Source organism: Pithys albifrons, chromosome 1, assembly GCF_047495875.1.
Source record: "Pithys albifrons albifrons isolate INPA30051 chromosome 1, PitAlb_v1, whole genome shotgun sequence".
In the NCBI taxonomy this organism is placed as follows: Eukaryota; Metazoa; Chordata; class Aves; order Passeriformes; family Thamnophilidae; genus Pithys; species Pithys albifrons.
The window spans coordinates 84,518,276-84,540,605 of record NC_092458.1 but is presented as its reverse complement, the minus strand read 5'-3'; the positions used below and the strand labels follow the sequence as shown (position 1 = coordinate 84,540,605).

General features: G+C 45.5%; 1 protein-coding gene across 3 annotated transcripts in view; it reads left to right on the top strand.

Moving 5' to 3' along the window:
- Positions 1-562: 562 nt before the first annotated feature.
- Positions 563-22,330, top strand: part of MYO7A (myosin VIIA) — a 101,026-nt gene continuing 79,258 nt past the window's right edge. For all 3 annotated transcript variants that reach the window (XM_071557162.1, XM_071557144.1, XM_071557153.1), the window contains exons 1-2: positions 563-631; positions 19,896-19,953. In XM_071557162.1, the coding sequence (XP_071413263.1) occupies positions 19,936-19,953 (18 nt within the window). In that variant the 5' untranslated portion in view covers positions 563-631; positions 19,896-19,935. The remainder of the gene's footprint in view (positions 632-19,895; positions 19,954-22,330) is intronic.

The window sequence follows — 22,330 nt, the reverse complement described above, 5'->3', positions numbered from 1 at the left end:
TTAATTTGCAGCAGGGATCTTTAGGTGTCATTAAGACATTTTACATGGGCAAATGCTGATAGGACAAGGGGAAATGGTTTTAAACTTAAAGAAGGGAGATTTATATTAGATATGAGGAGGAAATTCTTTACTGTGAGGGTGGTGAGCCTCTGGAAAGATTGCCCACAGAAGCTGTGGATGCCCATCTCTGGAAGTGTTCTAGGCCAGGTTGGACGGGGCCCGGAGCAACCAGCTCTAGTGGAAGGTGTACCTGTTCATGGCAGGGAGTTTGAAACTAGATGATCTCTAAGGTCCCTTCCAAGCCCCTTCCAACCCAAGCCATTCGATGATTCTACGATATCACGGTCTGGGGCAGACCCCAGGGATGCAGGAAGATGCATCTTTGGGGTGTGGGGATGCTGAGGGAGCGCGGTGCTTGCAATGTCACCAGGCTGTAAGTACACACATACGCACACACATTCGCACACCCACACCCACACCCACACCGGGGGCTGGCTGTATCCCGGCTCCTCCCCCGCTAAGAGGCTCAGCCAGGGCAGGCGCTGCCCTCGGTCGGTGCCGGAGGTAGCGCGGCTCCGCATCGGACACCAGTGCTCCGTGCCCCCGCCGTCCCTGGCCATGTCCCGCTAAGGTAAGGCGGAGGAGGGGAGCAGCCGGCACCTGGGAAGCCAGGCTGGGGATGCTCCAGGTGGGGGGCAGTGGGTGCAGCGGGGACGCGACTGGGGTGCGATGCGATGCGATGCGGTGGGGCACGGTGAGGTGTGATGTGTGGCATGGACAGGGGTGCGCCCGCCGGGGCTGCAGGCAGGGAGTCGGATCGAATCTGGGGGAGAGGCTGGGCTCGATGGGAGGGGGGAGGCGACACGACCGCAGACCTGCCAGCAGTGCCCAGCAGACCCGAGCCAGCTCGGCTCCTGCAGCACGGATTAGCTGCTCGGTAATTTCTAGCTGCTGCTTAATTTGGCTGGGATCACCTAGCAGTGAGTTGGAGTGAAGGGTGGAGGGCATTGCCCGTCTGCACTGCGCTGTGCAGCCCCCCACGCCTTTGCTCCACAGCTCTTCTGTATTCAGGGATACCTCTGGAAGTGCTTGAGGATGGGGAGAGACTGCTGGGGATATGTCCCTGCTGCATTGGCGATGGCACAAGACCCCAGGAGTCCTCCCAATCCACCTCACCCTCTCCCTGCTCTCACCCAGCGCCAAACACATCATTTAAGTGGATAACGTATAGCCTGCTCTTGGGCAGGTGTTGCTCGTCAGGGAGCAGCAGGAGTTTTCACTGGCTTCAGTGTAGCACAGCTTGTGTCTAGGCTAGTTTTGGTGGGCTGTCTTCTGGGTCACACTAGTACTGATAAGCAGATCCCAGGACCTTCCCAGGCTGTTCAAATTATTAGGACCATCCTTGGGCAGGGACTGAGACCTGACATGGGATAGGCAATTCTCACAAAGCAGTTTGCATTTTACTGCCTGCTTTGGAAGTATAGTGTTTTGTACATGGGTTGTGCTGGACCAGCTGAGCACTGTACCAAAGAAAGGTATGGGCTTTCCCAGGGTAGTTACAATTACATTATCCTAAGGAAAGTGGAACTGTCATCTCTTAGCATCTCTGGGAAGACTGGAGTGTATGTTGGAGGACCTATTTTGCAGGCAACATGGAGGGAGAGTTTGAAATGCAACAGACCAATGAGTCTTAGATTGCCTGCTTGCCCCGGGATGCTAAATCCCCCTGCAAATGGAACTGGCAGGAGTTAGAGGATCTTTTGATGGTCCCACACTCTTGGCATGAGAGTGCTCCATAGTCTGGGCAAAGGATCTTCAACAACCAACCCTATGGGATTAACCTATGCATTACACTGAGATGTCAAGGATGTTGCAAGCTGACTAATTCACACCCCCTCCACTACAGGATGCTATGGGTCCTATATCTCTTCCCATAAGGTTGAGGGACTGCAAGGTCCCAACACTGGTAGCGTGAAGATATGGGATGTTTTTGCAGCTTTGGATTGAGCTTTGCCAACACTTCAGTCAAAACCTGCATCTCTGGGAGACCCTGTGAAGTCTCCCACCTATCCTGTGCCTCAGCTGTCCCAGGGACAACCAAAGAGAGACATACAAGGGCAAAAACCAGGACAGCACTCCCATTTCGTTTGTTGATGACCAAAATTGTTTTCACCTGTGGTTTTGCAGTCTGTGAACTGTGACAATTTCCAAATATATGTGTGTAAATCATGTTTAATGTTTAAGTTTTTGTGGTGGCCTGGTGACAACAAGCTTTGAGGTTCTGTAAAACTAAGATGTAGGGCTAAAGTCTCTTCTTGGGCTCTTTGGGATGGGACGGGAGAAACTTCCTGAAGTAACAGTATCTCCCTACTGACATCAACATCTGTGAGGTCTGAATGCCTCCCAGGGATGAATTTCTTTTACAAGGCAATATTATTTCTAACTCGTTTCCCTTCCTCAGAGCAGCCAATTCATCTTGCTCACTGTAAGGTTTTCATGGACCAAGGGCTGCTGTACAGTGTTCTGTCTTACATTTGCTAACTTGTGACTTCGCAATCCTTGGGTTGCCATGGAAAGGATTATGCTGTGATTAATGAAGGCATTGTCAGCTCATAGCTTTTTTCAAAGCCTATCCTGGAGCTGCAGAGAACAGCTTCCAAGCCTGGCAGAAAGGGGCTGACAGGAGAGGCAGCTTCAGGCACTCAGTCCTGAGCACAGTTTTGGTTGTCCACACCAAGATTATGCTGTCAGATAGCAGTTGCTGCCACCAGTCACTGCCACATCCGCTCTGCTGATCCCTTTTGAGGGTGAGAGAAGAAACAGGGACTTTTATTGTTGTCTTGGGGCAGAGCCAGAGTTTTTTTGCTCCCAAAGCAGACTGGGACATGTGTCACTACTAAGAGTCTGGCAGGATATGGAGAGGGCATTTAAGGGAGCTTTGCACTGTGAAACCCTCCTCTCTGTAAGGCAACATGCAAGGAGAACCTGATATGGGATGATCTGATGTGTTTGTGACTTTCTGGTTCCCCAGAAAAGTGCGAAGTAGAGCCACAACAGGACAGAACTGCCCCAGCAGTGTCCATGTTTATGCTGTCTATCCAATCCCAGGTAGACCCCACCAAATCCCACTGCAACTGGAGTTGTGCACAGAGCCCCTGCTCTGAATCACAGAATTACAGAATCATTAAGGTTGGAAAAGCCCTCCAAGATCATCACATCCAACCATTAACCCAGCACTGCCAAGCCCATCACTAAACCATGTCCCCAAGTGCCACATCTACACATCTTTTATGTACCTCAAGGAATGGTGACTCTATCCCTTCCCTGGGCAGCCTCTTCTGGTGGTTGATCAGCCTTTCTGGGAAGAATTTTTCCTAATATCCAATATAAAGTTCTTGCAGTCAGCAAACTAGGAGAGAACAGAGTGCAATTGTGTCCACTTCACGGGGGAGTGCAAAATGTGGAAATCCAATGAAAAACAAGCATTTGGAGTACACTGAGTACCAAATAAAAAAAGTTCAAAATCTAAAGGCAAAAATCTCTGTGAACTCCTTCATTTCTTGGCACCATCAGATGAGTTCTCCCCAGATCTGTCCAGCCTGAGCAGCTAGGTAGCAACTTCCACCTCAGCCCAGCTAGGATGCAAAAACTGGGTGCTTTGTCCCATTGTCAGGCTCAGAGTAGTCACAGAAAATCACTGATCTCTTCTCAGACCTCAGTCCCAGCAAGTGCCTGTCGTGGTCATTGTGCGTTGGTTCAGCTGCTGCCATCCCCTTTCCTGCATTTAACCTGTTGTAATAACCCACTGTTTGCCTGGGGCGTAGGTGAGCTGAAAGCAGTTTCACATGCATGAAAGGAGTTAAAACTTACATTTTAGGTTGCTTGTAGACTGACAGGTGCTTGGGCTGGGGTAGAGGTATCCACTGCAGTCGTTGCAATACAGTCAGCACCTTTATGATGTGTGGAGGAAGGAAGACTTGCAAGAGGATATGTCCAAGGTTATGCTGAGTGTTGGGAGAATGTGAATCCTCATTTTGACCTCTTTTCCCATCAGACAGTGGCTAATACAGTAGAAGCTGTGCTTGGAGGGGGCTTCAGCCCAGCAGACAAAGCTAATCTGCAGCTGTTCTTGACTTTGGAAATGGGAAGATAAATCTGGGATCATGGCAGAGCTGGAGACAGGATGGGCACAACATGAAGGTTGGCAGGGGAGAATAAACAGAAAATGACAGGTATCTACAGTGCCTGGATTAAAGTAGTTGCCAATGTCTTCATATAAATGTAAAGAATTTAGGAATATTATAGAATTATAGGATGGTTTGGGTTGGGAGAGACCTTAAAGATCAGCTCATTCCCATCCACCTTGCCATGGGCAGGGTTACCTTCCACAGAACCAGGTTGCTTAAAGCCCTATCCAGTGTGGCTTTGAACACTTACAGAGATGGGACATCCACAGCTTCTCTGGGCAACCTGTGCCAGTGCCTCACCAGCATTATGATTTAGTCTCATAGGGCTTGAAGGTTGCAGCTGTGAAACACCTTCCACCTGAGAGGGCTTTGTAAATGCTGAGCAGGTCTCAGCTGCCCAACACCTTGAGACAAGGGAAAAGGTCCTACCTGGGATATGCGAGATTGGGACTAGGGCCCATGTATAGGGACCAAGCTCTCCTGTGTTCCTCTTCATATCTGCCATTGTCCAGAGAGCACATTGCACTCCTCTGTTGACTTACCTCACTTTAAGTAATGTAGATAAATCTGGTAAATCTAATTAAAAAAGGTTCAGCTGGGGAGAATTCTGAGAAAGAAGAGGTGGTCCGAGATCTGGAACACTTTCCACAGAAGGAAGAATTGCTTAGACAAAGACGACTTTAAGCTGAAAAGAAATGGGAAAAAGGCATGTTATAGACTTGGAAGATCATGTTTGCATGGTGAAGGCAAAAGGAGGATTTTCCTTAATTTTCCTTGAAAATACAAAAACTTTGGAGCATTTCATAAAGATTATTGAAACCATGCTCAAAGAAAAAAGGAGTTCACACAACCTGGCATCTGTGGTACTCCTTACAGCAGGATCGTGTGCATCCTATAAAAGTATTGATGGGTTAAAAAAAACACTCAGATAAGTTAATTTACAGAAAGCCTCTCAAAAACTATAAATATATATATATATACATAAAGCCTACCAATTTTTGGCTCTAGAAGTTCTTGAGCTGCAAATTATTAGTGTCTGGGGAAATGCTACAGAGTAATGACACTACATCTTCACCCTACTTTTATATTGCTTCTTAAGCATCCTCTAGCAGAGAAATACCGTAGATGGGGAGTCCACAGGCTGGATCCTTTGTGGGTTATTTTGTGTGCAATGCAACTCACCAAAAAATTGTTCATGCCCTCAGTCCTTCTTGAAACAATTCATCTGAGATATTAGCTTCACTGCACTTCTTAGTTGTCTTGGAGAGATAAGGTGTCAGCTCATCACCTTAGTAGCAGTGCCACGTACCGTGGGAGTTGAGGAAAGTAACACAAAACCTGTTTCTCTCTTTTTTCATTGAAAATATTTTAATGCTACGAGATACAGAGAGGATCCTAACGGGATTTCTTGCAGGTTCTGTATCAGATTTCCTGTATGTCAGTAGGGAATTGCCACAAAGATAATGATCAGCTAGATCTCTGCTAGAAAGGCTTGGGTTTGTCTGTGGGCTCCTGTGATTTCCAGTGCTCTTGTTGAGGTGAAACTTGCTTTGCAAGTCATTTTCTCCTGTACCCAGTGTGTGTTGCTGTACAGGACTTTGAATTCATGACAACAGGACAAGAAAATGCCTTGCCTCGTGTTGGCACTGAGTTCCCAGTCCAGGCAAATCTCCCACTGTGCTCAGTGGACTCTCAAAGCTTCACAAAAATAATGGGTCGGAAAGGGAAGCAAGGGCATAAACAAACCACAACACCTCTCATCACCCATTACCAGAGGTATGGTTCCCTTACCTGTCTGAAACTGGGGGGACAGGCAAACTTCCTGCACTGGGACAGAGGGGCACAGTTGGAAGGAGCCTTTCAAGCCCATCTAGAACGCATCAAGCTGCTGCCTCCCACATCTGACCCTTAGGGTGTTTTCCAGCATCAGCAGAAGTTCCCATTACATTGTGCTACCCCAGCTATTTCTGTCCTGCTTCCTCTCATCCCTCAGCTTTGCTGGCTCAGTGCCATCAAGGCCAGCAGATTTACCCTGGGCTGAGATGAACTTCATAAATCACACATACTAGGTTTGACTTTCCTACAATACACAGAACGTTTTGGTCTGGACAAACAAAGGGGTAGTTATTTCATCCATAACCTCTGTGCAAGAGTTTTTCTCAAGCCCACGGAGAATCTGCGTGCACAGGGCTATCAGAGTGGGGAAGGTGACTGTACTTTTCTCTTCAACTCCTCGTCTCAAATTCTTAGCTGCCTTTAGTCCAGATGAAACATTAGTCAGGAGAACCCAAACTTTTCTGGTTAGTTTTTTGGAAGGAAAATGCAGGAAATTATAAGCAGAACTGGCTTTCTGTATTTTTTTGGTTTTTCTTTGAATGCTGGAGAGCTGCCAGAGCCTGGTGTGGTCTTTGACACAGACGTGGGAAAACACTGTATTGCTGGAATTACTGGAAGCACCCATAAACTTTCAATGGTGTTATCGATACACCTCCCAAACACACCCCCAGGCCGAGCTGGTGGTACTACTGCATCTGTGATAGAAAAAAAAAAAAAGGATGGGCAAAACTCTCAAGCAGTCCTTTAGGATTTCCTTTCATTTTTGCAGGGTTTGAGAGCTATCAACTATCTCAGTGTACTTGGGGTGCTGAGACACAGACTGCCTGAGGATCAGGATCCACAGGAGGAACTATTAGATCTTTTGTGTAATTCAGTAAAGCAGCACACAGAGACTTGTAAACAATTAATGACCAGGTCAGCCCAATCTACTGTCATGCCAGGGAGGTCTCTCAGTGCAGGTATTCCACAAGGACACCATCCCTCCCATGTGAAATATTGCTCCTCTGCAGCACAAGACAAGGGAAGCTTTGCCTGGTGATACCACCAGTGCTTGTGAGGAATGAAGCAGGTCCTTATCATTGAACCATAAAGGCTGGAAAAATACCTCTAAGATCACGAAGTCCAACCATTAAAGCAGCACTGCCAAGCCCACCACTAAACCATGTTCTTAAGCACCACATCTAGACATTTTCTTTATGCCATGGGTAGGAGACTTTCTGTAAGTGTAATTGTGGTTCTCAGAGGCATTAAGTTGTTGCTTTCTCCACTGCTAAATGTCATGCTTGCACTTAGAGCATCAAAGGGGAGACAAGAGATCATATAGTGATCGTGGCCAAATGATGGAGTAAATCAGGACTGCAGTTAATTCAGGTTAATTATACCAGTATAGATAAGGCAGTTAAATGCCGTCAGATCTCGGAGGCTAAGCAGGGTCAGGCCTGGTTAGTACTTGGATGGGAGACCTCCTGGGAATACCGGGTGCTGTAGGTTCTAGTCCTGAGGACTTCACTGTCACTGTCCAAGCTCGCTCAGCCGTGGCAGATGAACCTTAGGAGTTAAAGGGTGGGGCCAGTTCTGCACACGCTGTGCGTCACCCAAAACATCCACTGCGCAAGCTCGAAGGGCACACCCACGTGGGGAGAGCCCTTCCCAAATCTTTGTTCTCAAAGCCTAGCCATACAACAAGATTAGGTTGACGGGTAACAGAGGGTGAAAGCTGTTAGGGCAATCTTATTGCTCTTAGAAACAACCCCCTGGATCTCCCCCAATGCCCTGTTATGTCTGTTTTTTCGCTCAGAGCAGACTGCTCGTTGGAGTAGCAAACCAGGAACAAAAGTCAAGCTTTTCAGGTGCAACTGTTACGTTGACCTCAGCCAAGGAAGTGAGACTTGTCTCCAGAAAACACCAATTTCTTATATGTAGCTAAGAGCAAAATTGCAAATATCAACAGTCACCCCTTTCCTCATGGGGGTATCTCAGAGTACTGCAAAAAAGGATAGGAATAGAGCAGCTTGGTAAATCTGGACTAAGTCAAGGACTTGATTAAAGCTGGCTTGCTCATCTAGTCTGATTTCCATAGGAAACAAGACTTGTGTGGCCACTCTGCGTGTTTCTTTAGATGTGTCATCTAATCACAGTAGTTTGATGACCAAGTTCACTTCAAATTTGACAGCTGTAGCAAGGAAACAAAGTTCCTAGACACTTCCTGAAAAGACATGGGTGAGCATGCGAGAACTCTAGTGCCCTGCAGCATGAGACCATCTCCTGTTGAACACCAGAGATCCCAGGGAGGGTGAGAAAGCTGTTCCAGATGCCCTACCTGCAGGAAAGGCTTCTTAGGGAGGGCTATGCCTTACTGATCATCTAGAAATCTTATTATTTGGAATTTTGTCATTGTAAATGAGGCTTTTGTTAGCACTGCTCCTTACAGAGGAAATCTTACCTGTTTCTGGCACTGCTGTTTAGCAGATGGGAACTTGGCATGGAGCAAAGTCACTTCACCTCCTGGAGACTCCCATTCTTTTGTCCATCCAGGCTGTTTCGGGATGCAATGAGACTTTTACTTCATGCCTGTGCAACACCTAACATATTATAGAATCATATAATGATTTGAGCTGGAAAGCACCTTAGAGATTATCTTATTCCAAGCCCCCTGCCATGAGGAGGGACATCTGCTAGATCAGATTTCTCAAAACTTCATCCAGCCTGGCCTTGAACACTTCCAGGGATGGGGCATCCACAGCTTTCCTGGGCAACCTGTGCCCATGTTTTACCACCCTCACAATAAAGTATTTCCTCCTAATATCTAATTTAAATCTACCCTTTTTTGTGCCCTTTAATCTAATTGCTTTGGCAAAGACCTATAAGTGTGACTTCAGCTGAGACAGATGATGGCCTTTAGAACACAGAGCACCCCATGCACTGAATAACACCCAGCGACTCCATAGGCCACTAAAACAAGAAGAGCAGTAGATGGAGCAGCAAACAGCCCATGTGACTCAGCTTCCCCAGCTGAAAAATTAATATAACATTTTGCATGTGCAGCCAGTGAGTCAGGGAGTGTCTGTCCCCCTCTCATCTGGGCTATTACAGGTCTGATGTCTCCCAGCACTGCCTGATGCTGCCCTGAGGGATGTGATGGTGACTGCACCAAAGGCACTCTGGAAGGGTGGATCAGAGTCTCTACTTAATTTTGCAGTTCCCATTCAAGCAAAACCACTTCTGGAGTCAACAAGAGTCTCAGCAGATAAAATAGGGTTGGTATATTCTGATTTGAACCCACTTAATCCTAACAGGCCTTGCATTTGAAGGCTGACCCTAGCCTCTTGAAGGACCACCTTGAATTTTTTTCAGGATCACGAGAGATAAGAGGATCGTGTCAGGGCAGGTGGAAGGAGGATTTCACTAAAAATCCCAGCAAAGAGGTTCCTGCTGAGAAGAAAAACATCACACCATTATAACAGCTTGCAGAAATCCTGCTCCAGCCACCATTAATAGGTACCAAAAGGAGAGAGACCACCCAGACCATTATGGACCAACAAGACCAGAGAGTGAGACATGTACTTATTAGGACAATTTAAGGATAGAGAAGAGCAAGGGAGCTGCCTTTATTCAAGACATTTTGATCTGGAGTCATAGGCACAGACTTGCATATCCTGGTTCTCCTGCATGACCTTGGGGAAAGTGACATCCTCCCTCCATGCTTCAGTTTCCCCCTGTGTGAAATGAGGATGATATCATCCTCTCCTCCATAAAAAGGGTGGGATTCGTGTAAGAATAACACAGCATAATATCTCATTGATTTGCTAAAACAGTGGCTGCAGTAAAGACTCCCTTTAACAAACATTTCTATAGTACAAAAAGCAGCAGTGGGTTAGTAATTAATTTATTAGGCTGAGACTAGTTCAGATCTGACCTCTGCCATACACTGTCTGGGTGGTGGAAGGTTATCTAGAGACTGTTTTAAAAGGAAGCACTTCCTGGGACTTAGAAAAAACCATTTCAGCAACTAGCTCCACTGTGCCACAGGACAAACCACCTGATGCCCCATAACTTTTGTTTTGGGATCCTGGTCCCAGCCTGCACTGAAAGCAGTGCTCCTTCTCCTGCACTCTGTCTTGTACTAAGGCCTGTGGTCTTATAGAGTCATGAGACAGAAAACTTGGACAGCCAAGGAGGTGATCCAGTCCAATCTCCTTCATGGCCCAATTAATCCTAAATGGAGCCAGGAATGTAGCATTGGCCACAGTATGTATATCTATATCTAGATAGATAGATAGATAGATAGATAGATAGATAGATAGATAGATAGATAGATATACACATATACACACACACACACACATATATGTATATGTGGCCGGGGAGTGGAGGTGTATACAAACCTTCCCTTAGATTTCTGGTTTCCAAACCTTTGGAACAGGTGGGCAAGAGAAGCTGTGAATTCCCTATCCCTCCTGAATGGGGCTTTGAGCACCGTGGTCTAGCAGAATGGCTCCCTGCCTATGGTAGAGTGGTTAGAACAAGAAAATCTTTAAGGTCCCTAACAACCCAAATCATTGTAGGATTCTTTGATCTTTATGGAGGTTGTTCTCGGATAGACACAGTCGTTATAGGTGCCTAAGCAATACAGCCAAAGGATAATGCCTGCATCTAAGCTGAGGGCTAATATCTGTGGTTTCACTGCAGGTCTGGCAGAGCCTGGGTGGCTCAGAAGATTGCTGCCTCTGGGTACCTCAGAAGGCTTTTGAACTTGGCCCAAAACAGGATGTACCACACATGAATCTCTTCCCAAATCCAAGAGTTCAATGTAAAACACATCAAGCTGAAGTCAGCCACCATATCTGTGTGCATCTCTTGCTTTGTCAATGGCAGGGTTGACCTGCCCATGAAGGAGCAGGTCCATGGTGACCCTACCAACACTGGCTGGTCTGCTTAGACCAGACTATTTGGGGTTCCCTGAGCATAAGTAGGCAGGGTCTGAGTTCTGATCTTGTCGCAATACTGTGTGGACATCCCAGCTTGCTCAGGACCAACAAGAGGACTTCCAGTACAGACTAGCACTGTGCTACTCCAAGGAGAAAAGTCTTGAGATCGTGTTCATGTCTCAAACGACCCTCAATTTGAAACAAATGCTTTACTACTAATTTTTCTTGTCATGTGTCAGGCCCTGTGTGTAGACTCTAGCAAGACGTGGGAATTCATCTACAGGTACAGAAGAGATGAAAACTGTTGCAAACACTGGCTGACCTATAAGTGCAGCATTTTCCCTAGATCAGCTCAGCCTGCTGACCCTGGATTATGATGAAATTACACCTGACCTTCTTGCAAAAGGATACTTTATTTGATTAATTATTGTGGGTGTTGAAAAATACTCAATCAGTGGTAGAGGCTGATGCACAAAAGGAAATTTGCCATCCTCAGGAGGCTATGCTGAGCACTCTGTGGAGAGTTGGGATCGGATGCCACCATGGTCCATTGTTCTGCTCCGACTACTTGAAAGCACAGTGAGGGAGAAAAGGTCAGGTCTTTTGTTCTTCTTCTCTGCCTGCTGGGCTTTTCGGGGAGATCGAATACAGGGCAAATCTATTGAACTTCCTGCTGGAGGCTTAAAAAATTGATGCCTGTTTCCTGAGCACTCTCAGATGAACAGAGGCTACATATCGATTCTCTAACTTTCCAGAGAAGGGAGTTTTCTGGGGTTTCTTGCTTTAATGTAACTTTTTTGGCTCATTCAGTTGAGGTGTCTCTTTCCATAGCACTGCTACCAAAACTCTTCAAATAGAGGTTTGGGAACTGCACCCTCATAGTCAACTAAGTGATCTTTTGACATATTCACAGCTGCTCAGGGATGGGAGAAAGTAGAGGACATACAAATTAAACCAGTAACCTCAGGCTTCTTCTCTAGTCTATGGACAGAACTAATACTGACTTTCACAACAGATGGAATGAATTGGGCCTTGGGAGCACTAGTTTGTCTCCATAGTCATGGAGGTGATCTTAGAGAATCAGAGAATGATTTAGATTGGAAAATACCTCTAAGATCATTGAATCCAGTTGAATCCTTAACCCAACACTGTCATGTTCACCACTAAACCATGCCCCCAAGTGCCTTCTTTCATGCAGTTGTAGAGGGCCTCCTTTTCTCCAGGCTAAACATCCCCAGCTCCCTCAGCTGCTCCTCACCAGACTTGTGCTCCAGGTCCTTCGCCCTTCCAATCTTGGTTGATTTGATCAAATCCAGTGTCTGCATATGAACAGCTCAGTCCTGCTTCAAGTGTCAAATGAGTCTTGGAGCATGAAAAGAAAGATTGAGAACCACAAAGTCACCTAAATAACAGCACTGTCACAAGAGAGGGAACAATGGTGCTGATTTAAGGCATAAAGCCACAACAGAGAAATACACTAATAGACTTCCATTCTAGGATTTGCAGGCTTGTGTGTTACTCCATGGTCCCCAGGCTTGTGTGAATAAACACCAGTGACAGATCTTTGCTCCCAGCTCTCCCCTGATCTGTAACATGGGCAGGAGGAGGCAAGGAAATGCTCAGGGATTGCTTTGCACCATTCCTACGTAGTGAGTGCATCACAGAACAGGGTCTTGCCTTTATGGGAGCTTTTGCTTCTGTCTTGAGTTCTGATTAAAGTCACATCCTGAGGTCCACAGTGTTTTAGGGTTAGCTTTCGGGTTAGTTTAGTTTTTCACCTGACATAGTGTCAACTCAGAGTGTTGCACTCTTATTCCCTCAGTATAGCTAAACACACATATGGTGTTGACCCCTCTGGTGAATTGTTTGTCTTGTCCTAATCTGAAATACAGAAGAGTTCAAGTAACTCTGTTAGGAGATTGACGCTGACAAAGCAGAGGACCAAGCAGACCACAGAGTGCCATGAAGATGCTCAGAGTACTGGAGCCCCTCTGCTATGAAGACAGGCTGAGAAAGTTTGGATTGCTCAGCATTGAGAAGAGAAGGCTCTGGGGACACCTTAGAGCACCTTACAGTACCTAAAGGGGCTGCAAGAGAGCTGGGGAGGGACATTTGAGAAGGGCATAGAGTGACAGAAGGGGGAGTGGCTTCAAACTGAAAAAGGGTTTAGATTAGATATTGGGAAGAAATCCTTTACTGGGAGGGTGGTGAGGCAGTGGCACAGGTTGCCCAGAGAAGTTGTGGCTGCCTCATCTATGGAAACTTTCAAAGTCAGGTTGGATGGTGTTTCGAGCAACCTCGTCTAGTGGAAGGTGTCCCTACCCATGACTGGGAAGGTTGGACCAGATGACCTTTAAAAGGTCCCTTCCAACTCAAACTATTCTGTTATTCCAAACAAGCTCTGTGATCCTGCACCTGGAGTTGAGTCTCCATGGTCCTTTCACTGGCCAGTGCAATGCTTTGCAAAGGCAAACAGGATGGCACGGCCTGCAGCTGTCATCGGGGGTTGTGATTAATCATGCAGCTCCTGGCAGAAGAAGACACAGAGTATCACATATCTTTCCCTCCCTATCTTTTAAAACCCTTCACTCCCAGTCTCAGGAGATACCACCTTGGCATTTCATGGGGCATTGATTTGCAGCTTGTGGAAATCAGCATGCTTTACCAAAGTCAGTTTATCTCAACCATTTCATACTGCTGTGGGTCTGGTCTTTGAGTTCTGTCAAAAGTGTTTGCATTTTCAGCTGATCCATAGTCAACCTGACCAATGAGGAGAGCTCAGCCTTTTGGTTAAGTGCTCAATTTTCAAGGAAAAGCCAGATTTTTCTTATTTTTCAGCTCTACTTGATGTCTTTTGAAAATTGGACTCTGATTTTGGGTACTGAAGTCTTTGGCTGGAAACTCTATCTACTGCACAGCCCCTGACACTTCTCTGTCCCTCATGCTGAGTAGATTACACTCCATTTATTGGTGGTTTCAGTTACGAGCCTCATTTCCCTGGGTTTCAGTTGCACTTGCAGAATGACAGGCTGCAGTGTGTATTAGCATTGCACTTCCTTTTTTGAGCTACTTGCAAGGAAAAAAACCCAAAATGCTAATGTACAGAAAGAAATACAAAGCATCTGTGTATGTAATGTATAAAGACTACTCTTACACTTGGCTGTTTTGCTACAGAAAGCCTCGGTGGTGCCTGCGTTTTTCACACCCTGTAGTTATCTGGCTAATTGATTAGCAGATTGTCTGTTCTTTTGTGTAGGATGGTTGTTTTTACTTCAAGCAGCTTGAATTTTCTGAGTTTGGAGATTGCAGATCTGCATCCCCGTTTGTAGTAAAAAAAACCCCAACACAAACAATCAAACTAACCAAAAAAATCCCAAAATAACACATCACCAGGTCTTCCCTGAGAACAGCATCCGCCCACCAGAAGGAGAAGCCTGGCGGGAGTACCCTCAAATCTAATTAGTAACTAATCCTGTGCCTTTCATCACTGTAAGGCTGAGTGTTGCAGGAATAGCTAGAGAAAAATCTGCAAACTTGCAGGCTGTTATTTAGTTGCACAATGTTGCACACCAAGGAGCCCTTCTGGGAATCCAGGGCTTCCCAATGGCTCTCCACCCCACTGCTATCACCTATACCTCTACATGTCAGCTTGCAGCTCTGCTTGAATCTTTTTCCCTCAGTTGTCCAGGTAGCTGGACCTGCTGCTGATAGAGAGGCAATTCTTTGCAACAAAATACACCTCTTGTTCAAAGAAACTACTCCTCTCCTGATACCAGCATGCACTGCAAATCTGGTGGCCTCGAAAGGTCTGATCCAAAGACTGCAGGAAAGGCTTTTCTTGACCTTCAGTGGGCTTGGGTCTGAGTTTTTCCAGGAAAACATTCTCCGTGCCGATCACTTTACAGTACATACAAAGCCCGCAGACAGGCTGTGTCATGGGTGCACCGCTCACAGGCGAAATGGTAATTCCAATGTTTCCTGCAGCTTATTGCAGTTGTGACCTGCCTTGCTGAGGTGAGAGCTTCCTCGCATTCCTCACGTCATTTGTCAGCATGACCTCAAACTGATCCCTCTGTGCTGTGCGGAGGCGGCAATTAAGACGTAAACAAGGGAACTTTCTCAGCACAGTGGCAGGCACCACGTGGCCAGGTGATGCTTGCTGTGTCCCCACATCCACACCACGAGTCTCATACTGTTTCCTCACTTGTAAAATCTCAGGGTGTGCTGTCCTGTGTAAAAAAAAAAAACAGCAAATACTCTGGGTAAATTCCTGTTGCCATTGCATTCAGGACAATACTGTTGCTTTTCATGGAAATGCATCTTTCCTCCATACTAAAAGAGATAACAGGCAACAAAACCAGAAGACTCGATTTTACTTTTCTGGAGGAGTTAAAATGATAATTTCTTCTTGCAAGGGTAAAGATATCAGGGAGCAGATAACAGGCGCTGAATATCTGACTAACTAGTAGACACAGGTCATACCATGGAAAGAGCCCAATCTGTTACCAAAGCAAGGACACATGGCTCTTGTAAAGAGTGTCCAGACATGATGGATCATCCTGGATTCCCTCCGCTCCATGCCCTGGTTGCTGCACCAGGCCAGGTGGTGGATGAGACCAATGAGGGAAGTGTGAGTGCAGCAGTGGGGAGAACTCCCACCATGTGGGCCCATCTGTGTGGTCAGTGGTGGTTGGCAAGGTATGACTGGCCTCAGCTGGGAAGCTGAAGGCAAATACAGAGGAATAGAAGATACTTGCATCATTTTAAAGACTAATAATTATTTGAGCTTTGGAGCTAATTACCTAGAGAAGTAGTGGGTTGTCTGTTGGTCAAGCTAGCAGGGAAGATAATGTGTTAGTTAAGAAGAAGATGGATAGCTGCCATATTCAGACTAATATCTTCTGACCTGAAAACTCAGGTTCTCATTTGAGGCTCTAGGAAGAGTGCAGAAATACAAACTGTCATAGCTTCCCAACCAGTACAACTTTCCAGATGGACAAAGACTAAGAGGAGTGATGTGTAGTGACTTTGCCTTCTTCCTCTCTGCTCACTGTCATGCACAGTCAATGGTTAGAGACCCCAAAGACTGGGGGGTTGTTAGTTTAACCTTATTTAAAAGCTATTGTTTCCCTTCCTGATCTGAATCCTGCTTTTGGTAAAGACAAAGGCGCTTGTCTCTGAGGGCATAGGTCTGACCTTTTTATTCACCGTTTCTCAGACGAACAGTAAAATACATTGAAAAATCCTTAATCCTTCTCAGCGCCCTTGCTGGAGGGCAGGAGGTGAAAGCAGTAGTGTGCAGAGAGCATTGCATGTTAAATCTGTTTGTTCAGCTAAGGTGACACGTTTCTGCCAGTCAAGGGAAGTAGACATAAGGAGAATGAACTTCTGTTTTTTCACAGTATCAAGTTCACAGGGTGTTCTCTAAAAGACAGGCTCTACACCAGGCTCAGTGCAGATGAAGACAGGCATTGAATGTGAATGCATGCACCCCATAAATTAGTTATTCATTATCTTCACTGTATTGGCCTTCAGGAAAATCCTGTGGGATATGGAACTTCATGAGAAAGGAATAGATTTTACACTTAGAATGAAATACCTGAATTTCTTGTAACCAGTGCTTACATAGAATGTGCTCTGGAGGATTAGCACTGTGGAGTGATCCCACGGAAGTATGGCCAGTCATGTGGTTGGACTCCAGTCCCAAAGTGCCAACAAGGAGCAGAGAAATGCCAGTTAAAGAGATTAGAGTACCAACCCCCTTCTTTGCAAGTGCAGGATAATGGCTTTGTCCAGTTTCCTCAGACTTTCTCCTCCAGAGCTGAGCTGTCTCAGGTTCCTCTTGTATTTAGGACCTTTTCAGAACCAGGAAAGCTATGGTGGAGGTCACCGTGGTGACTTCATACTGAAGCACTCCTTGGTTTGACTGTTGCCCACAGCTTGCAAGCAAGTGACATATATAGTTCCATGTCACACATCACTCTGCATCCAGAAACAGTTTAAAGCCCCTTCAGCCTCACCCCACTGCCTCCCTCAGATGCTGTGTTCAGATGCTGCTCAACTAGCGATGGCCAGAAAAACTGCAAAATGAACCAAATTTACAAGAAGTACATTTTCCAGAGGATTGTCTTTTGCCCTTGTGTTATGTGTGAGTGGTTTGGGCAAGATGCTGGGCATGTTTTGTTTAGCCCAGCTCATACCCCATGTCATCCGCAGAGCTTCACAGAGGAGGCAAAGGTGGCCTACACACCTGCCAGCGAGGGTCAGGGGATCCAGATGGCTGTTCTGTTCCACCAGGGCCCTGTGAATTAGTAGGCAGCTGATCTCTCTGGTGCTCAGACAAGCCCAATCCTTCTTACTGATCCCTGTGGGAAGAACAGAGAGAGGAGTTGGCTCCTTCCACTGCCCTTTGCTTTTGGGGTGTTCCGTAAAGACCAAGTCATGGGGAAGGCTGGCTCTCTGCTGTGTACAACCTCCCTTGCAAAGGCATCATGAGGAGACTGATGAAGCATAGAACAAGAGCAAGCCTATCGGCTTGGACTGAAGGTTAGACCTTCAAAAAGTAAAAATAAAAGATTCGCAAAAGTAAAAATATAAACCCCAAAAGACTCAGGGCACTAAAGTCCTGTTTAAAACCAGAGTGGACTGGTTATGTAAATACCCTTCCAAACCTGGCACAACACCTATTCAGCATCACCATAGGCTGGGCTAAGCAGGGTCTCATGTACCAGGTAGTTTTAATGCTGGGAACCAGGGTAACCATGGGACAGTGCTTCAGCAGCAGAAGAACAAAAAACTGAAGGAACAGCTTTGAGACCTGAACACATGGCATTAGACCAACCTGTGGAAATAGATGTCCTATGTATGGCTTTTGCAACATGAACGCTGATGGAGCAGTTCTTACCCAGGTAATTTGGCTGGTTAGCATAAAAATAATGACTGAGATACCTAGGAGCTGCCCTGGTGGGCAAGGTCTCTGTTTTTCAAAGAAGGAAACTGAGGGAAGGAACTATAAGATGTCTTGTCCATAGCAGATGTCCTTCAGCCAGGAAACCCAAACTGCTGCCCAGTCCAATGTCCAACACTCCCCCTATGATCATCACATTACAGACCTCTGGAGAACCTCCTACAGTGCCTGTTTTTAGCCAAGCCAGGATTTCATTGACTATTCCCAGTGGAGTAGACTCTTCAAGCATCCCTAGGCAACCTGCCTCAGGGCTTACTACTTGGCAGGGTTAGAAAGTATTTTCAAGCCATATGAATTAAGGAGAAGACGAATGATTTAATGTGCTATGGAAAAGGCTCAAACTTAGAATTAGAAAAATTGCCTCACAGCCTTTCAGACTGAAAGTGGTCATGTGATTTTGCATCAGTCACCTACTTTCTAGAAAAAGTAAAATTATTTCATTAAATATGGCCTGTGGCCAAAATTTGTTTAGTGAGTATTTGCTAATGAATCAGGATGCCTTGGCTGCTCTTAGGACACCAGTTCCTTTTCTGGTCAATGCAGAGGGATCATGTACATGGTTTTAGCAGATGGATGTTTTCATTAAGGTAGTGAAGGCATTCAGAAGACAAACCCAAGGATAGTTATCTGCCTTCAAATATGTGATCGGTAAAAATGCAGAGGTGGTGCAGGCAGCCTGGTGAGGAAAAATGGAATAATTGGAAATTCTGTTGAGCCTTTATAGTCTCTTCAGGAGCTGGTAGAGATAAATCCTGTCTTTCTAGCTAGGATGGGAACATCTGTGTTTCCCATTGCAGGTGAGAAGCTACAGAAAATTCAGCCAGCAGGATCAGCACCAAAGACTAAGTCCTGTGTTGCTGAATGGGATGTGAGCAGTTGCTGCTACTGGGCAAGAGAGATTACTCTCCTTGCCATGAGGAAAGTGTGTAGGGACATTGGCATAGGGAACTATCAATGCTTTCATTTTGCAAGACTGCCTTTTGGGCCACCACACCTGGAAATGACTAAGGGGAGAGTGGAAAGACTATTCCCTCCCATCTCCCCAAGAAAAGTTTGCCTTTTAGTGGGGAAACCATGAAAATGAAAATTATTGTTAAAACCTGAAACAAAGTATTTAGGATTTTATGATGGGTCTGGCCCACTTTGTCACTGTGAAGGGAAGTGTCTTGTGTCCTGCAAGATCATCCTTCATCAGCCTTCCCATCCTCAGTTGTGTATCTGAGTGCCTTTTTCTCTGCTTTTTAAGGCATGAGTATTTTTACTATACCGGAAAACATTCCACATCATAAATACAACTATTGTTGATTACCACATCCCAAGGGTGGCTCAGAAATTAAAAAGCTTCAGAAATTCAGTGGTTTGAAAGTGCTTTTCACACATACACACTGAACCCATTTAAGTCTGAGATGCCACACAGCAGCAAGCACAAACTCAGGAGCAGCATGGGACTTCCTCATGTAAATCCCACAAAGATACAATTTGCCCAACAGCAGGAGCAGAGGTGGAGATGCTGCATCCAGTCCAGGTGTTAGTTACAGGCTATGTTGGAGGACTTGGTATTTTTATTCCTGTCCTGAAAGTACTTGTGATGGAAGGATGAAAATTCATCCAGCCTTGTGGGCTGTTAAGGAGAGGACTCCTCTTCTCCCTGTGCTTTAGCTCATACCATGAAATCCAAAGACACACGTATCAGTGTGTTTGCTAGGTTAATCCTCAGATGACTTTCTAGGACTCAGTTTACAAAATATTACTTGCATAAGCAACCTCCTGTCCCAGTCTCGTTCACCATGGTACCAGCATTAATCTGGATTGTCTCTCACTGTCTGGAATTACTATTACAAAAGCCTTGGGAGTTGCAGTGCTTCTAGCCCTCCTCACACTTAGGGCTGTGGAAACCATGTAGGTTTGGAAGACTCCCTAAACTGGGTACTCTGAGTCAGGGGGAAGATCATTAATTGCTGATTTCTTTTGATTTAGGTCCATTCCTGGAGATTGCTGATGTGTTTATACAGGAACCATGGTCATTCTACGACAGGTAAGTGAAACATTCCTGTCCTCAACTCCTCTAGTTTTATTCCATCACCACAGGCACTAATAACAATATTTTTTGGAGGGGAAGGGTCAAGTCAGGTTATTTTTGCCCTATCTTATTTCCCTAAAAGGACTGTTACAAGATGCAGAGATACTCATTAGCCTTAATCCTTGATTGGCTTAGAGAAAATCATTGCTCTGTGTGTGTAGTCCAGATTAACCTTGTGCAATGTTCCACTTCTGTTTTCTTATATGTGATGGTCCAGAAGCTGCACTGAGCCTTGAATATGTAGAAGAATAAAACAACTTACTGTATTACTTGAAAAAGGATCTGGACAAAAATTGATTTTCAGTTTCTAGGAACAGTGCTGCTTTGGTTGTGTAAAAATGGAATCTTTTTCTACATTTAAAAGAAATTGAGGGATGAAACACCTCTGATGTGGAGGCAGTCAACTTGGAGAAGTTTCCAGGGAGACCTTACAGCACCTTCCAGTACCTCCAGAGGATTTGTGAAAAAGAGGAGAGCAACTTCTACATGGGCATGCAGTGATAGAACAAGGGGAAATGGTTTTAAACTGAAACAGGAGAGATTTAGATTAGATGTTAGGAAGAAATTACTTAATGTGAGAATGGTGAGGCACTGGCATAGGTTGTCAAGAGAAACTGTTGCTGCCCCATCCCTGGAAGAGGTGTTCAAGGCCAGGTTGAATGAGGCTTTGAGCAACCTGGTCTAGTGGAAAGTATCCCTGCCCAAGGCAGGGGAGTTGGAACTGGATGATCTTGAAGGTCCCTTTCAACCCAAACTATTCTATGATTCTATGAATTGAAGAATTAAGTTTCATGGCAGGTCTCACGTAGATTCTGTAATAACTTAGGGCTTCAAATTGTACTGTTTTCCCTTTGTGTAGGCATAACATGTCTTTCTCACTCTCAGTTTCTGAGTTGTCTCATTGCCATGTTTCACCTGGGGAGGACTGACAGTCCAAGAGGATGTGTCCTGAGTTGGGGCTGCAGATTGAGCTTCAAATATATTTGTCAGCACAGTCAGGCATTGAGGCAATGGAGCAAATCTACCCATCAATTTTGATTCAGCTCTGTGTCTCTCTTGGTCAATATGCTTTTGCCTGCTTTTGTCCAGAAAGCACTGGACCTTTGAAGGAACCCCCATGGTTTCAGTTAATACCAGTGACACAAAGAGCTGAGAATGGCTTTGAGTGGAAGAAATGCCAGAGATCTCCTGGAGCAACAGGAATACTCTTTATAGTGTTGTCCTGACCTGCCAGGACCTGAGCCCAACAAAAACAGGCCACTCTTTGGTAGGGGTGGGTAGGAACACAATCCCCCTTCCAAAGACTCCAAGGCATTGGCCTCATGCACAAACTGACTGATGGCGTTTGCAATGCCAAGGAAAATGGGGGTGGAAATTAAAAATAAGTAGGTTGAAAGGTCAGAATAGCAGTTGATAAATACCCTGTAACAACTCTGTCAAAGGATGGTATCACTCCAGGCTTGCTGTCATGTCTCTGTGCTGGTGGGTACCCCTTTGTGGTTCACAGTCTTCTGTATTGATCTGAATTCACCCTTTGCAGAGTTTTAATCAAATAGAGCATCTTCCTCATCATCTAAAAACAAGGTGGCTTGTCTAGGCAATGCTTCTAAAGTCATTCTGGGCTCTCTCCCTGTGGCTTCAGACTCCAAGCAGGTGCTGACAAATATCAGGGAAATATTGTGTTGAACTTGTTGCTTACTGCAAACATCTTTCTGCAGCGTAGATAAGGTGAGCAAGGACCCCTGTTGTAAGGAAATAAGGTTACCCAGTTGTTAGCAGATACAAGCCCTTTCCGAGGTCATTTTATACCAGTTTGCCCTTTCTAAAAGGCCATTCTGAGTCACACTGGAAACACTTTGCTCTCCATAGTCCAAAAGGCTGCTGTTTATGTGATGTTTAATTGCAAGTAGCAGCAAAAATGTATTTTGCCTCCTTAAGTTTTGCTGTAAGATTTTTTTCAGGAACATCTATGCTGTTCCTGATCTTCATTACTTTCTAAGGAGCTTTCCCTCTGTCTTTTTTTCTTTACTCATTCTTGAATGTGCACAACATGCTTATGGTTGTGCCCTCCCACCCGTATTACCCTGAAAACTTTATCCTACGAGATCAAACAAAACACCAAATCATCACCTGGCATAGATGAGCACAGAGCTTTTGGTCCTTGCAGCTTGCTTTCCCTGTCCTTACCTAGCTATAAATCCAGAAATTTTGAGGAGAACCCCATGGCATTGCTCTCCTTCCATTCTTCCATCAAAACAGTTCATACCAAGATCTCCCTAAGGGAGAACTGAGTGCCAAGGGCAGTGCATGGCTCCAGAAAGGAGAGGAAAAC